Source organism: Euleptes europaea, chromosome 16 (genome assembly GCF_029931775.1).
Source record: "Euleptes europaea isolate rEulEur1 chromosome 16, rEulEur1.hap1, whole genome shotgun sequence".
NCBI lineage: Eukaryota > Metazoa > Chordata > Lepidosauria > Squamata > Sphaerodactylidae > Euleptes > Euleptes europaea.
Window position 1 is genome coordinate 44,657,531 of NC_079327.1, and position 14,667 is coordinate 44,672,197.

The following is a 14,667-nucleotide window of genomic DNA, read 5'->3' on the forward strand; positions in this document are numbered from 1 at the left end:
TCCAATACATTTCAAGGCTCACTGTAGAAGTTTTTAGATTATTTTAGACTGGTAAATTAAAGAAGACATCTTAACACCATTATGACAATCCCTTCTTCTTCTTTTGGGTCATGGCATCAATCGTCACTTTAAACCAATCATCTGAATTTAGCAGCAAACTCAAATTAATCATGTTTGGAAATGGCACTGTAATAATCAGTACTATTGTACAACTTTCCTGTTAAGAAGAAAAGTATACATTTCATCTTCACTTGAGACTGCTATGTTTGATTGTATTCATATTAAACTTGGGTCCATTGTCACTTTTGCACTGGGTTGAGGACAAAAATATTAATATTTTAAAGCATAATTTAGAGCTTTAAAATATACAACTACTTTGAGATACACAACTCCTTCCAGTGAAAAAGACAAAAAAGACAGAGGCCAAGCACAGGGGCAAAAAGACACTGCTCCCCTCACCATGGACTAGCATCCTAACCCCTAGCCTAGAGGCATGGCAAGGCCACCGGGGCATTCTGCTGGTAGAGGTACCTCAGCATAGTACCTAGTCATCTCCCTGTGCGCTTTCAAACCCCTGACACAGGATTACATTGCCAATAACTGTCTCAGATGACTTGAGCAATGCCTGGATTTTCCTTGCAGGTCCAGCTTCCATTTGAGCTGTACCTGCATGAACTCCCTTCCATTCCACATGAAATATTAAAGTATTGCCCAATTCACACAAGACAGCAACCATGCACATTGCACTTCTGATACATGCTGCTGGTAGGCTCCCGGTTTGCATGAATCAAACAGAACAGACCATCTGTAAAGGGCTATCTATAAGCAGCATTCTCTTCTGTCATATGAGACTCAAAATGGCTTTCAAATTCAATCAAAACATACATAAAATCTTAACAAAAACAGTCAACATTTCAATATTAAGTAAAAGGACCACAGCAGTTTGAAACATATCTAGTTACATAGCAGGAAATATCTTCTGAAAAGGCTAAATGTTTACTTTACTATGGAAGACCATAATTACATGAAAGGTCCCCCAGAGGAAATAGCAGCTCTCTGGAGCCATTTCAGGACATTAATGTGGGGGGAAGGCTGAAACCATATGTCAAAATCACAATCGGAATTGGGCCTAGGATTGGGAACCCTGGCTTAGGAAATTGCTGGAGTTTGGGTTAGGTACCTGGGGAGGGCAGAGTTTGGGGGGGGGGAGGGAGCTAGGTAGAGATGTGGCACCATAGAGTTTGCCCTCCAGGAGAAATGCTCTTTGTAGTCTGAAAAGCAGCTGTAATTCTTGGAAAACTCTGCCCACCCACCCCCGAGGCTGGTAACCCTAATCAGGCCTGTGTGTGTCTGGGAGGAGCAGAATTCCCATCTAAGGTTGACAACCTCCAGGTAGAGCCTAGAGACCTCTAGAATTCAACTGATCGCCAGTCGACAGAAATGGCATTATATCCTGCTAAGGTCCCTCCCCAAACTCTGTCCTCCCCAGGCTCCACCCCAAAGTCTCTAGGAATTTCCCAACCTGGTGTTGGCAACCCTACTCTCATCACATGTTGGCAGCCATGAGGATTTGTTTTATGTGATATAGCCTCGTCAGATGATTCATTACAAACAAAGCTGGCCTACAATGATTCTACTCAACAGTAAATCTCTCAAAAATGCTTCTAACTTTACATTTTGTACTGGAGTATTTAGGAAACAAAATACATGCAAATGGGAGCGTGGAAAGAACTTGTTCTCTGATTTCATGTAATTTGCTGAGAAAATGGGATGTTTTAATGTTCTCATGCCATTTTCAGCCAATGTGTATTTTGCACTTGAGTCCATCCACTAATGCATTACTGTCAAGTGAGAACAGGTCCCCTTAGTAACGTTCTAAAAGCTGCTGTCAGTTCTGTTTATAATAAACAAAGAGAAGCCGCAGGATACTAAACTGTTTACACATAGCTTCCATCTCTAAGGCAGAGATAAGAACTGACCAATGAAACATTTAGTCCAGCAGTCTGTTTTATAGTGGTGGATTATACCAGAAGCGAGGGGAAGGATCTCCCATACTGTGAATTATATTACGTCTCATTTTTAGCTAGTATTCAGTTTTAAGCACTTTAAATTTATGCTCGATTCTAGCTACAGTTCAGCTTGCCCTATGTAATGACAAATATTAGAAATGCCACAATGCACAATGATGACAGCAAAGCTCTCAAATGTTGCTCTTCTCAGATGACAGTCTCACTTTTTTAAAAACACCTTCTGTAATTTGGCAATCTGTCGTGTGAAACATTAATAGCGCCGTTCTTTGCAGATGGGTTAGGCTGGAGTAACTCTGCATACAATTGCACTATAAGAGACACACCAAGCTATGGTTTCAAGCCACTGGTCTGTGGATTGGTAAAGTACACAGAATGCCTACTATAATGGAGCAAGCTAAAATGTGTATCACAAGGTATGAGAGTTCGGTGTGTCTGAACACTCCTTTTGGTCCTAAGCACAGTCTCAATTTTTTAAATATCAAACTTGACGGAATTCTGCAAATGGTTGCAATTTTCATGAGGAAATTCATGTTTTATTTGTGGACTATTAAAATTGTGCTAATTGTGGCGCAAACTGTGGGACATGATATTGCCCTAAACAAATGGGAAAGATTATGGGCGAAAGACCTGAAAGGAATAAATGCGCAGTCAATTCGAGAAAATATCTATAAAATGATGTATAGATGGCATTTAACGCCTAAGAAGATTGCAAAGATCTACAAAGTGACATCCCCTAAATGTTGGAAATGTAATAAAGAAGTTGGTTCTTTTTATCATATATGGTGGACTTGTGACAAAGCTAAGGACTTTTGGGATATGATATATAACGAATTAAGACTAATAGTACAAAAATATATACCCAAAACACCAGAAATGATGCTATTAAGTATGATACCTGACAATTTGTTAAAACAAAGGACTTTTTTGATTTACGCGACTACAGCTGCAAGACTGCTTTATGCAGCAAAATGGAAAGGGGCAGAAACTCCTGGGAAAAAAGACTGGACTATGAAAATGTTTGAACTGGTGGAAATGGCAAAACTTACAGCTATTTTAAATCAAAAAGACAATGTTCAATTTAAGGGGGAATGGGAGGCGTGGATGAAATATTGTGAATATGAACTAGGACTGGGGAAAATGGAAGAGTACCTTTTAATCTGATCTAGAAGACATTGTTAATATAAAGAAACGTAATCAATTATATTGATAGCATAAAGTGATTGAAACCTAATTGAGATATAAGAATAATTAAGATCAGACCATATCACGATGGGATAGAATACTTTATTAAGAGGCGGACGGAGGTGATGGGGAAGTCAATAAATTTTCCTTTATTTTTTATTTTTATTTAGCACTTAAACAATTATAACAACATTACCTATGATTTAGTTTTTAATGTTACATATATTGTTGTTTGTTAACATGGAAAATTTATATTATAAAAACCAATAAAATTTTCAAAAAAAATAAATTGTGCTAATTGTGGGCCATTCCATGCAACCCCCAAACCGACTATCATGATATAGTGAATCAAAATAGAAGAGCCTATAACACAAATTACCTCATGGCCAGATCAATTTCAAGCTTCTAATGGGGTGAGGAGAAAGAAATCACATCACATTTTGAAAATTGACCAGCTGTGAAATGAAGCACTCATATATACTAATTCTTTCCAACCTCCTGGCACAGCATAGCTTCCATCTCACATATCAGAAAAAATACAAGAAAATAAGCATACACTTACTGGGTTGTTTGTTGACTGGAATATCTTCTCATGGCAAAAGCCACCATTGCTTTAAATAGATATTCTTCATTAGTATCCCAGGTATACTGTGAAACAATGAACAATTATTACGGACAGAATGTTGGAGGACAACCTTTTTTCTCAGGCAAAAGAAGGAAATACTACTCTGTTGATGTAATGGAAATGTTCAGATGAATTTTTTCTCCTGTACTTAAGATTTTTAAAGAAAAAACTGTTAGGATATATTTGGCAATGCACAAGGCAAAAAGTGGTCAACTAAATAATAAAGTGTTGTGTACAGGGTGGCTAGTTGCCAACTCCAACTATACAGAATAGTCAGAGAGTAAAAGAAAAAACAGTGAGATGCAACAGTGAATAATCGTATTTGAATCTATAATCTAGAAATAATCAAAATATCCAAATGTAGCTGTACGTTAGTTCATAGTTTTGATTTTCACAAACATATACCTGATCTTAATGATAGGGATGTGCAGAAAAAAATGAAAAAAATGGATTTGGGTAAATTGGACCTGAAATTTTTTGGGATTTTCAAATCCCCATACTGGTATGGGTTTTTTCAGGAATTGGAAAAAAAATGACTCCATTATAGCTTACAGGAGCTGAGATGCATCTGGTCTGGGCAGATTTGTTTCCAAAAGGACAAAGGGGGAAATGCTTTAATTTGCACAAATAGGGATTGGGTAGAAAATGAAAAAGAGGATAAAGTATAGCAGGATAGCCAGTCAAAGCGGCCAAAGGGGTGGAGTGGAATAGGCACATGCCAGAGATGTCTAGAGATAAACACAGTGTGGAGGTGTTTCTACACAAATTCCAGAAGCCTTGGACCCAAAAGGGGGGAATTTAAGGGAAAACATAGATATAGTGAGTGTAACAGAAACCTGGTGGAAGGGAGAGAACCAGTGAAATATGGACATCCCTGGATACAAACTCTATAGGAATGACAGGAGGTGTTGCAATGTATGTTAAGGAGGCATAGTGTCTAGCAAACTAGAAATTTTAAAAAGGGCTGACTCCTCCACAGAATTGCTGTGGGTGACAATACCAGGCACCAATAAATCAGGGAGGCATCCAAATAAGAGGGAGTTATAGTAATGGATGACTTTGACTATCCTTATATTGACTATATAAATGTGTATTCCAGTCATGCCAAAGATCTAAAATTTCTAGATACCCTATATGTCTGTGTCCTAGAACAGCCGGTCATGGAACCGACCAGAGAAAAGTGACCCTGGACCTACTCTTTAGTGGTGCTGCCCAGGACCTAGTGTGAGATGTGGAGGTGGTGGAACCAACTGGAAACAACAATGGAATCTAATTTAATTTACAAGTATGTGGAAATGTGCCAGGGAACTCCAACATGGTCATATTTGACTTCAAAAGAGGAACCTTCTCTAAGATGAGAAATCTGCAAAAAAGAAGTTGAAAGAATAGTTATGATGGTCAAATCTCTTGAAAAAGCTTGGGAGTTACTCAAAATGACAATACTAGAGGCTCAGTTAGAATGTAAACCACAAGTCAGGAAAGGAAGGACAAAGTCTAAGACATCACCAGCACGGCTAACAAGCAGGGTGGAGAAGAAGAAAGAAGAGTTGGTTTTTATATGCCGACTTTCTCTACCACTTAAGGCAGAATCAAACCGGCTTACAATCACCTTCCATTTCCCTCCCACAGCAGACACCCTGTGAGATAGGTGGGGCTGAGAGAGCTCTTAATAGAACTGTGACTAGCCAAGGTCACCCAGCTGGCTTCATGTGTAGGAGTGGGGAATCAAACCCGGTTCTCCAAATCAGAGTCCAACGCTGCCAACCATTGCTCTTAATCATTACACCACACTGGCGTAGTGAAAAAGGCATTCTTCAGAAACTGGAAGGCTTACCCAAACGAGGCAAACAAAAACCAACACAAACTTGCACAAAGGAATTGCAAGAAGACAATAAGGGATGCAAAAAATGATTTTGAGGAATGTATAACTAAAAGCATAAAGACCAAAAATAAAGAATTATTTAAATACATCAAAGCAGGAAACCGGCTAGGGAAGCAGTTGGACCACTGGATGACAATGGAATTAAAGAAGTACTAAAAGAGAAAGCTGATAGGAAGAAAATAGATTCCTTTGAAATGGGGTGTTGGAGGAGAGGGTTACGGATTCCGTGGACTGCCAAGAAAACAAATCAGTGGGTTTATAGATCAAATCAAGCCTGAACTGACCCTAGAACCGTGTTGGCGAACCTATGGCACGGGTGCCACTTCCGGCACGCGTAGCCCTTTCTGCCGGCACGCACGGTTCCTCCAAGCCGCTGGCCTTTCCGGCTCTGCCCCGCCCCGGATGGGGGAGGCTGTAGCCCAGGGGTGGGGAACCTCCGACATCATTGGCGGTGGCCCCCGGACTCTCCCACAGAAGCTGCCGCCATTGCCGCCGCTGGAGCGTGCGTGGCCGGCCAGGCGGGTGGGAGAGCGGGGAACAGAAGCCGAGCGCTCACACTCGGCATGGCCGGCGGCTTCTCCGGCGCCCTCTGGGCCTGTGCGGGCAGAGGGGCATGGCTGGTCGGTGGGTGCGAAGGAGGCGCCCTCTGCCCCACCCTGCTCGCCTCTCACAAGCCTGCCACCGCGCCCCACCGAGTGGCAAATCCAAGGCAAAACCTCCCATGCATAAATGGCCTCTTTCTTTTTGTCTCCCTCTGTCCTTTTATTTCTCTCCCTTGCTCCATTTCTTTCTCCCTTTCTCTCTCTTTTTCTTTCTTTCTCTCCCTCCCTTCCTTCCCTTTCCCCCTCCCTTCCCTTCTTTCTTTCCTTCCTTCCTTCCTTCCTTCCTTCTTTCCCTCCAGCGGCTTCTCCGGCACCCTCTGGGTCTGTGTGGGCGGAGGGGCGTGCAGTCCTATTACACCTTTGAAGTGCCCACAAGCTATCCTCCAAACACCTTTCCATTTGTCTTGATATGTAGAGAGAAAACACTAAGGAACTAGTTGCCAATCTCCAGGTACTAGCTGGAGATCTGCTATTACAGGTGATCTCCAACCAATAGAGATCAGTTCCCCTGGAAAAAACTGCCACTTTGGCAATTGGACTCTATGGCACTGAAGTCCTTCCCCAAACCCCGCCCTCCTCAGGCGCCACCCCAAAACCTCCCACTCATGATGAAGAGGAACTTGGCAACCCTAGCCTCTCCCTCTGGGCCCCCTCTGGGGGTGGCATTCAGGTTAAATTGCCGCATTGGCACTCGGCGATAAATAAGTGGGTTTTTGGTTGCAGTTTGGGCACTCGGTCTCTAAAAGGTTCGCCATCACTGCCCTAGAAGCTAAAATGACTAAACTGCAGCTATCGTATTTTGATCATGCCATGAGACGACAAGATTCACTGGAAAAGACAGTCATGCTAGGAAAAGTTGAGGGCAGCAGGAAAAGAGGAAGACCCAACAAGAGATGGATTGACTCAATAAAGGAAGCCACAGCCTTCAATTTGCAAGATCTGAGCAAGGCTGTCAAAGATGGAGGACTTTCATTCATAGGGTCGCCATGAGTCGGAAGCGACTTGACGGCACTTAACACACACACACACACACAAAAGAGAATAGCCTGATCTCATCAGATCTCAGAAGCTAAGCAGGGTCAGCCCTGGCTAGTATTTGAATAGGAGACCTCCAAGGAATGCCAGGATCATGATGCAGAGGCAAGCAATGGTAAATGACCTCTGAACATCTCTTGCCTTGAAATCCCCACCAGGGGTTGCCATAAGTCAGCTGTGACTTGACAGCAAAAAAAAAAAAAAAAAGGAGGATAAGGTGATTCCTGATACTTGTTCCTCAATGGATATTTTCAAGAGAGGAGGATGTGGAGCTTAGGTGAATAGTGGTGACAAGGGAGGAAGTTCTAGAACTTATAGACAAATGGTAAACTAACAAATCACCAGGATCAGATGGTCTCCATTCCAGAGTTTTTAAAGAACTCAAATGTGAAATTGCTGATCTTCTTATCAAGACATGAAACATGTCCCTAAGAACAGACTCTGTAGCAGAGGACTGGAGAGTAGCCCATGTAATTCCCATTTTTCAAAAAAGGATCCAAGGGGGATCCTGGAAATTACAGGCCAGTTAGCTTAATGTCCAAGCATACAGAAGGACAACCCCAACATGGCTTCTGCAAAGGTATGTCCTGTCTCACTAACCTTTTAGAATTATATGAAAGTGTCAATAAACATGTGGGCAGGAATGAGCCGGTAGGCATTGTTTATTTGGATTTCCAGAAGGCTTTTGGCAAAGTCCCTCACCAAAGACTACTGAGCAAAATTCAGAGCAGGGCTGGTTCCAGGTTTGTGTGGGCCCTGGGCAATAGGATATAACTAAGCTCTGTTTCCTCTTTGGTACAGCCCCTTTTGCCTCTAACCACACCCCTTCCATTTGGCTCCTCCCCTTTGGCTCTACCTTTTCTTCTTCAACCACTCCCTTCCGAATTTCAATTTACACTAGTAAACAGATCATACAAAACTTTGCTTTGTTATTCTCACTACTTCGTATAAAACCAGAGAAGAGAAATGCCTTCCATGATTTTAACTGGAGCAATATTCAATAAAATTGGCATCATTTGCATAAGAGCAATACAGATATTGTTCTGGAGGAGCCTCGGTCTAAGGGTCTGCACTCTCAAAACTGAAAGTGATGAGGCCAATCCATACCCCTCCCAAATGCTTAAGCGGCTGAACAATCCCAACATACTGAAGATTTTCATTTGGCCCATCCAATAGAGAAAAGGGAACAGGATCAAAGGAGCCATAGCTAATACAAGGGGAAAAACATTTTTAAAACTGATAAAAGAATCACTTCTTTTTTAAACCAAGTGTTACATTTTTGATGCTGCTAATCTAATCCTAGGAGCCCTGTGGCGCAGAGTGTTAAGCTGCAATACTGCAGTCAAAAGCTCTGCTCACCACCTGAGTTCGATCCCGACGGAAGTCGGTTTCAGGTAGCCGGCTCAAGGTTGACTCAGCCTTCCATCGTTCCGAGGTCGGTAAAATGAGGACCCAGCTTGCTGGGGGTAAAGGGAAGATGACTGGGGAAGGCATTGGCAAACCATCCCGCAAACAAAGTCTGCCTTGGAAACGTCGGGATGTGACATCACCCCATGGGTCAGGATCCGGTGCTTGCACAGGGGACCTTTACCTTTTACCTAACTTGCTACACCTATACATAAATGCGATAATCTAATCCTCAAAAAAAAAACCCACTCCAAATCTTTAATTGTTGCTTTAATACATATGTATATTTTAAAAGCTTATTATCTATTTTAACTGTTTGTTGCCCTAATTGGGTATAAAGATGGTTAAGTATATTTTTGCCTGAGTGTACCTGTGTATTGCACAAGACACGAGACAGAATCTCTAATGCATCAACGAGCATGATCCTAAGGGGGGGGGCGATTCTGCTGGGCGCAGCAAGCCAAAAATGTGCTTTTTGAGAAAACCCCGGGGACCTCTCCTTTGAGTTCCATGGGGCTACGCCTGCCTTTCTGCAGGTGTAACTCAGTGCCTGCAAAAAGGAGCATTCCTGGGCCAAAAGGGCTTACGAAGCTGACTCAAGTCAGCTCCGCCTGGGGGAACACCTCCTTTGACACCGGTTTGAGCCAGTCTGCCGGGAAAATGCTGCTGGCAAGACTGTGCTGAGTGTGACTGAAATCACATAGAAATGGCCACAAACAATGCTTAACAATGTCAATATATATATATTCCACTAACTTACTACAAAAGCCCCATGGCGCAGAGTGGTAAGCTGCAGTACTGCAGTCCAAGCTCTGGGGAAGGCACTGGCAAACAACCCCGTAAAACAAAGTCTGCCTAGAAAACGTCGGGATGTGACGTCTGTTGACATGTAAGACTGCACATGGCAAGCAGATGTAACAGATGTAAAGGATCTAAGTGACAGCCAGGTGATTGGTGGTGTCACATGACAGCTCAATGACTGAGCAGAAAAACTGGCTTGTACTGGACTGAGCTAGATAGTCCTGGAGACAAGGCAGCCAACAGTTGATTGGCTGGGAGACTATGCCAGATATGTATATAGGTGTGTCATATATGTATTGTGGTTGTGGGTTGTGAGAAGTAGATGCTTTGCGTAGCATTTTGTCACTGTATAATAAAATAGCACTTTTATACTACGTGCTGACTCTGCTGTATTTACTCGCTGCTGTGGTGTCTGATACTTCTTCCAAACACCAACAGGGCTATGGGCCCAGAACGACTGCGCTAGGTGCTGGAGGTTCTGAACAGAGGTTTATCTGTGGAACAAGTGCCGTGGACTGCAGTGGGAGCGAGTGAATGTCTGAGGTGAATTCAGACGGAGCAGAGGAAAAGGCAAGCCTATCTGCTGGCAGTGAATTGTCGGGAGCAGAGGAGGAGGCGAGCCTATCTGCTGGCAGTGAGTTGTCAGGGGCGGAGGAGGAGAGTGATACAGAGCTTGAGGTGCCGGGTGCTGACGACATGGCACAGGCGGCAACAGCGTTGCTTGTGGACAAGCTCACCTCCACCAACTATGAAGTCTGGGCATTGCGAATGCAGCACTATCTCAAGAGAGAGGCGTTGTGGAATTATGTAGCTGACCCCCCTGACCCAGAAACAGCTCAAGACGTAATTAAAGATGAGAAGGCACTAGCGACCATAGTGCTGAGCGTGGCAGACGACCAGCTTGTTTATATTACGGGAGCTTTGAAGGCGAAAACAGCTTGGAATTCCCTTAAACAAGTTTATGTACAAAAGACAGCTGGCTCTTTGATGGCTATCACCCGAAGGATGTATCGGACGTTTTTGAAAAGTGGAGAGACAGTGAGATTGCACATGAACTCTTTAGCAGAGTGCTTCCAAATGCTGGAACAGAGGGGGAAAGCTGTGTTGGAGGAAGACAAGGTCTTCATACTATTAAGCTCTCTGTCGGAGGATTACAATATGTTAATCACTTCTTTGGAGTCTCTGGACACAGGCCAGCTGACGTGGGAGTACGCGGCTGGGCGTTTGTTGGAGTTTGAACGGAGATTGATTGCGTCGGCATCTGGGAAGCCTGCCCGGTCCGAGGGAGGAAAAGATAACAGAGAAAAGTTTGCAGAGAAAAAGCACCTGTCGTTGGATTTACAACATGTGGCTTTAAATGTAAAAAGATGCTTTTTGTGTGGTCAGAAAGGGCATTTAAAACGCGACTGCCCTGACGTCAAGAAAAAGAGTCGAGGGGAGCAGTCATCAGCAGGCGCAGCCAGAAGCCAGACAGCGTCATTAGTGAGGACAGAGACTAATGACTCTACTGGCATGTGGATTCTAGACTCTGGAGCTTCAAAAACAATTTGCCAAAGTAAGGAGCAATTACAGGAAGCACACAGTTCAAGCCTGAAGCATGTAAGCTTGGCTGATGGAAGCAACGCAGATGTGGTGTGTGAGGGAAGTGTGAGGTTCCCTGCACTGGACTATGTCTTTAAAAAGGTGCTTTGTGTGCCCACTATTGAAACAAATTTGCTAAGTGTCTGTGCATTAGATAATGCAGGGTTTACTGTGACTTTTGTTGAAAAATCATGCCAGATAGCAAAGAATGGAGAGGTGCTTCTGAGAGGAAAGGTATGCCATAATGTATATGTGGTGGAGAATGTTCATGTGAAGGCTAAGACAGTACTTAATCAAAGCTTGCATGACAGCTGCATTCATTTATTGCATAGACGTCTGGCTCATTCTGGATATGAGGCAATAAATAAAACACTATCTCTACTGGGTAAAGAGAAAGTGAAAAAGTGTGAAAGGTTTCTAGACTGTGAGGTCTGTAAGTGTGTCAAATCTAAAGCCTACCCAGTGGCTAGGCACAGTGATAGAAGGTCTGAAAGAGCTCTAAAGTTATGTCACAGCGATGTCATAGGTCCTTTTAGAGAGAGCCATTCAGGGAACCGGTACGCATTAATTTTAACAGATGATCACAGCAGATTCACCTGGGTGTTTCCCATCAAAAAGAAATCAGATGTGTTTGAGACCTTCAAGTACTGGGCTAGAAGAGTACAGAAGCAGCTTGGTCAAGAGCTAAGTGCTTTACAGACAGACTTTGGGGGCGAGTACATGTCCAATGCATTTGCCAAGTGGTTGCAGCAACAAGGTGTGCAACATAGGGTGGCTAATGTTTCAACCCCTCAGGAAAATGGTATTGCAGAAAGGCATGGTGGGATGTTGCAAACAAAAATGTATGCCATGCTGCGAGATGCAGAACTGCCTATGACTTTCTGGGCTGAAGCTTTAAAGGCAGCTTGTTATATTTCTAATCGGATCTGGACCAGATCCATAGATGATATCCCATACAGGGCACTGTACAAAAAGGACCCGAGTCTGAGCTATCTCAGAGTGTTTGGGGTGAAAGCCTGGGTAAATGTGCCTTTAAACCAGAGAAGGAAAGGAGGAGCTAGAGCCAAAAAGCTCACTTTCCTAGGGTATCAAACAGGCATGAAAGCCTACAGGTTTGCCAATGAACACAATTGTCTGAGTTACAGCAGATCAGCCAATTTCTGTGAAAATAGTAATTGGGATAAGATCCATGGGCATCAGGTGTCTCAGCAGATACTTCCTTTGTCTAACAGCTCTCATGATGAGAATGAGGTGGAACTGGAGGGATCTCCTAGTAGGGCCTCATCAGAGAGTGAACAAGGTGGAAGGTCTGTGCCAAGAGTGTCAAGCAGGAGTAACAAGGGAGTTCCTCCTGTAAGATATGGTTTTGAAACAAATGATGTTAACCATGTGTATGTGAAGGAGCCACAAAGTTACCAGGAGGTGTTGTTGCTAGAAGGGAAAGAAAAGGAGGGTTGGCTTGAAGCCATGAAGTCAGAGTATGACTCTCTCCAGGATAACAAGGTATTTTCCCTGACTCACCTGCCTGATCAAAGGAAAGCAATTGGGTGCAGGTGGCTATACAAAGTCAAATATCTGCCTAATGGGAAAATCCTTAGGAAGGCCAGGTTAGTGGCCAAGGGTTATTCTCAGAGGGACAGGATTTTGATGAAGTGTTTGCCCCAACTGTAAAATCAGAGTCTTTAAAAGCTGCACTGTGCAAGGCTGCAAGGGACAGTATGCAGGTGCATCATTTTGATTTTACTACTGCCTACCTGAATGCAAATCTGAGTGAGGAATTATATATGGAACAAATTCCTGGGTTTGCAAGCAAAGATGAGCTGGGAGTGCTGAGACTGCATAAGGCCATCTATGGTTTAAAACAAAGTGCTCGGGCATGGTCACAATGCCTTAGCAAGGCCTTAATTAAACTAGGTTTCAAGCAAGGAGTGGCAGATCCTTGCATGTTCACTAAATGCGTGGGTGACACGGAATGTGTGCTGGTGGTTTATGTGGACGATATCTGCCTGATGTTCCACACAGAGGAACAATTGCAGTGGTTCAAACAGGCTGCTGGGAGTGTGTTCAAAATGAAGCATTTGGGGAATATTCAAAACTATCTGGGGGTTGAAATAACCAGAGACTCAGAGGGGTGTTTTGAATTAAACCAAACCAAGAAAATTGAACAGCTTCTAAAGAAATTTGGAATGGCAGAAGCCAAGTGCACTGATACCCCCATGACAACAGGGTATGCCCGGGAGGTGGATGACAAAGAGTTCCACAACAAGGTATTATATCAGTCCCTGGTGGGGTCATTGCTATACTTGTCTTGTTGGACTAGACCTGATATTTGTATGGCTTTACATTTATTGTGTCAAAGGTGTGCTTGTCCTTATGAAAAAGACTGGATAGCAGCAAAGAGAGTGCTGCGGTATCTAAAGGGCACTTCTTCAGCTAAATTAAAACTCAAAGCTGATGAGGAGGAGCCAGTCACTGTTTACAGTGATGCTAGTTGGGGAGACAGGGAAGACGGGAAATCCACTACAGGGTATGCAGTGTATCTGCATGGGGCCCTCATCATGTGGAAGTCTTTGAAACAAACTCACGTCTCCACTAGTAGTGTGAAGCTGAATACTCAGCCATTAGTGACTGTGAGATACAGTTGGAGTGGCTACAACAACTGGTTAAAGATTTAAACCTGCAATGGAGTCTGCCTGTAAGGGTATTTTGTGATAATACAGCAGCGCAGCAGTTGGCAGGAGACCTAGGCATCAGAACTAGGAGTAAACATATAACAATAAGATACAACAATGTCAGGGAAGCGGTGAACAATGGGTTTATAAAACTGGAACATTGTGCTTCAAGTGACAACATTGCTGATGTTTTTACTAAATGTTTACCAGTGGAGAAATTTGTGAAATTTCGGGATTCATTGGGCCTTGCAATGTCAGTCTAGGAGGAGTGTTGACATGTAAGACTGCACATGGCAAGCAGATGTAACAGATGTAAAGGATCTAAGTGACAGCCAGGTGATTGGTGGTGTCACATGACAGCTCAATGACTGAGCAGAAAAACTGGCTTGTACTGGACTGAGCTAGATAGTCCTGGAGACAAGGCAGCCAACAGTTGATTGGCTGGGAGACTATGCCAGATATGTATATAGGTGTGTCATATATGTATTGTGGTTGTGGGTTGTGAGAAGTAGATGCTTTGCGTAGCATTTTGTCACTGTATAATAAAATAGCACTTTTATACTACATGCTGACTCTGCTGTATTTACTCGCTGCTGTGGTGTCTGATACTTCTTCCAAACCCCATGGGTCAGGAATGATCCGGTGCTTGCACAGGGGACCTTTACCTTTTACCTAACTTGCTACATCTATACATAAATGTGATAATCCTAAGTGTGCACAACTATTGTTCCCATATACATACACATATCACAAGACACACAAACCATATCAACCCATAACATAGATGTTTCAATATGGCATATAGCCTAAGTCAGGGGTGGGGGTTGTCAGGCCCGGGGGCTGTTTAAGG

The 14,667-nt window shown here is 43.3% G+C and overlaps 1 protein-coding gene across 1 annotated transcript in view; it reads right to left on the bottom strand.

Moving 5' to 3' along the window:
• Window positions 1-14,667, bottom strand: part of CLTRN (collectrin, amino acid transport regulator) — a 42,855-nt gene that overhangs the window by 19,032 nt on the left and 9,156 nt on the right. The window contains exon 4 of the mRNA XM_056861797.1: window positions 3,775-3,860. Within this exon, the coding sequence (XP_056717775.1) occupies window positions 3,775-3,860 (86 nt within the window). The remainder of the gene's footprint in view (window positions 1-3,774; window positions 3,861-14,667) is intronic.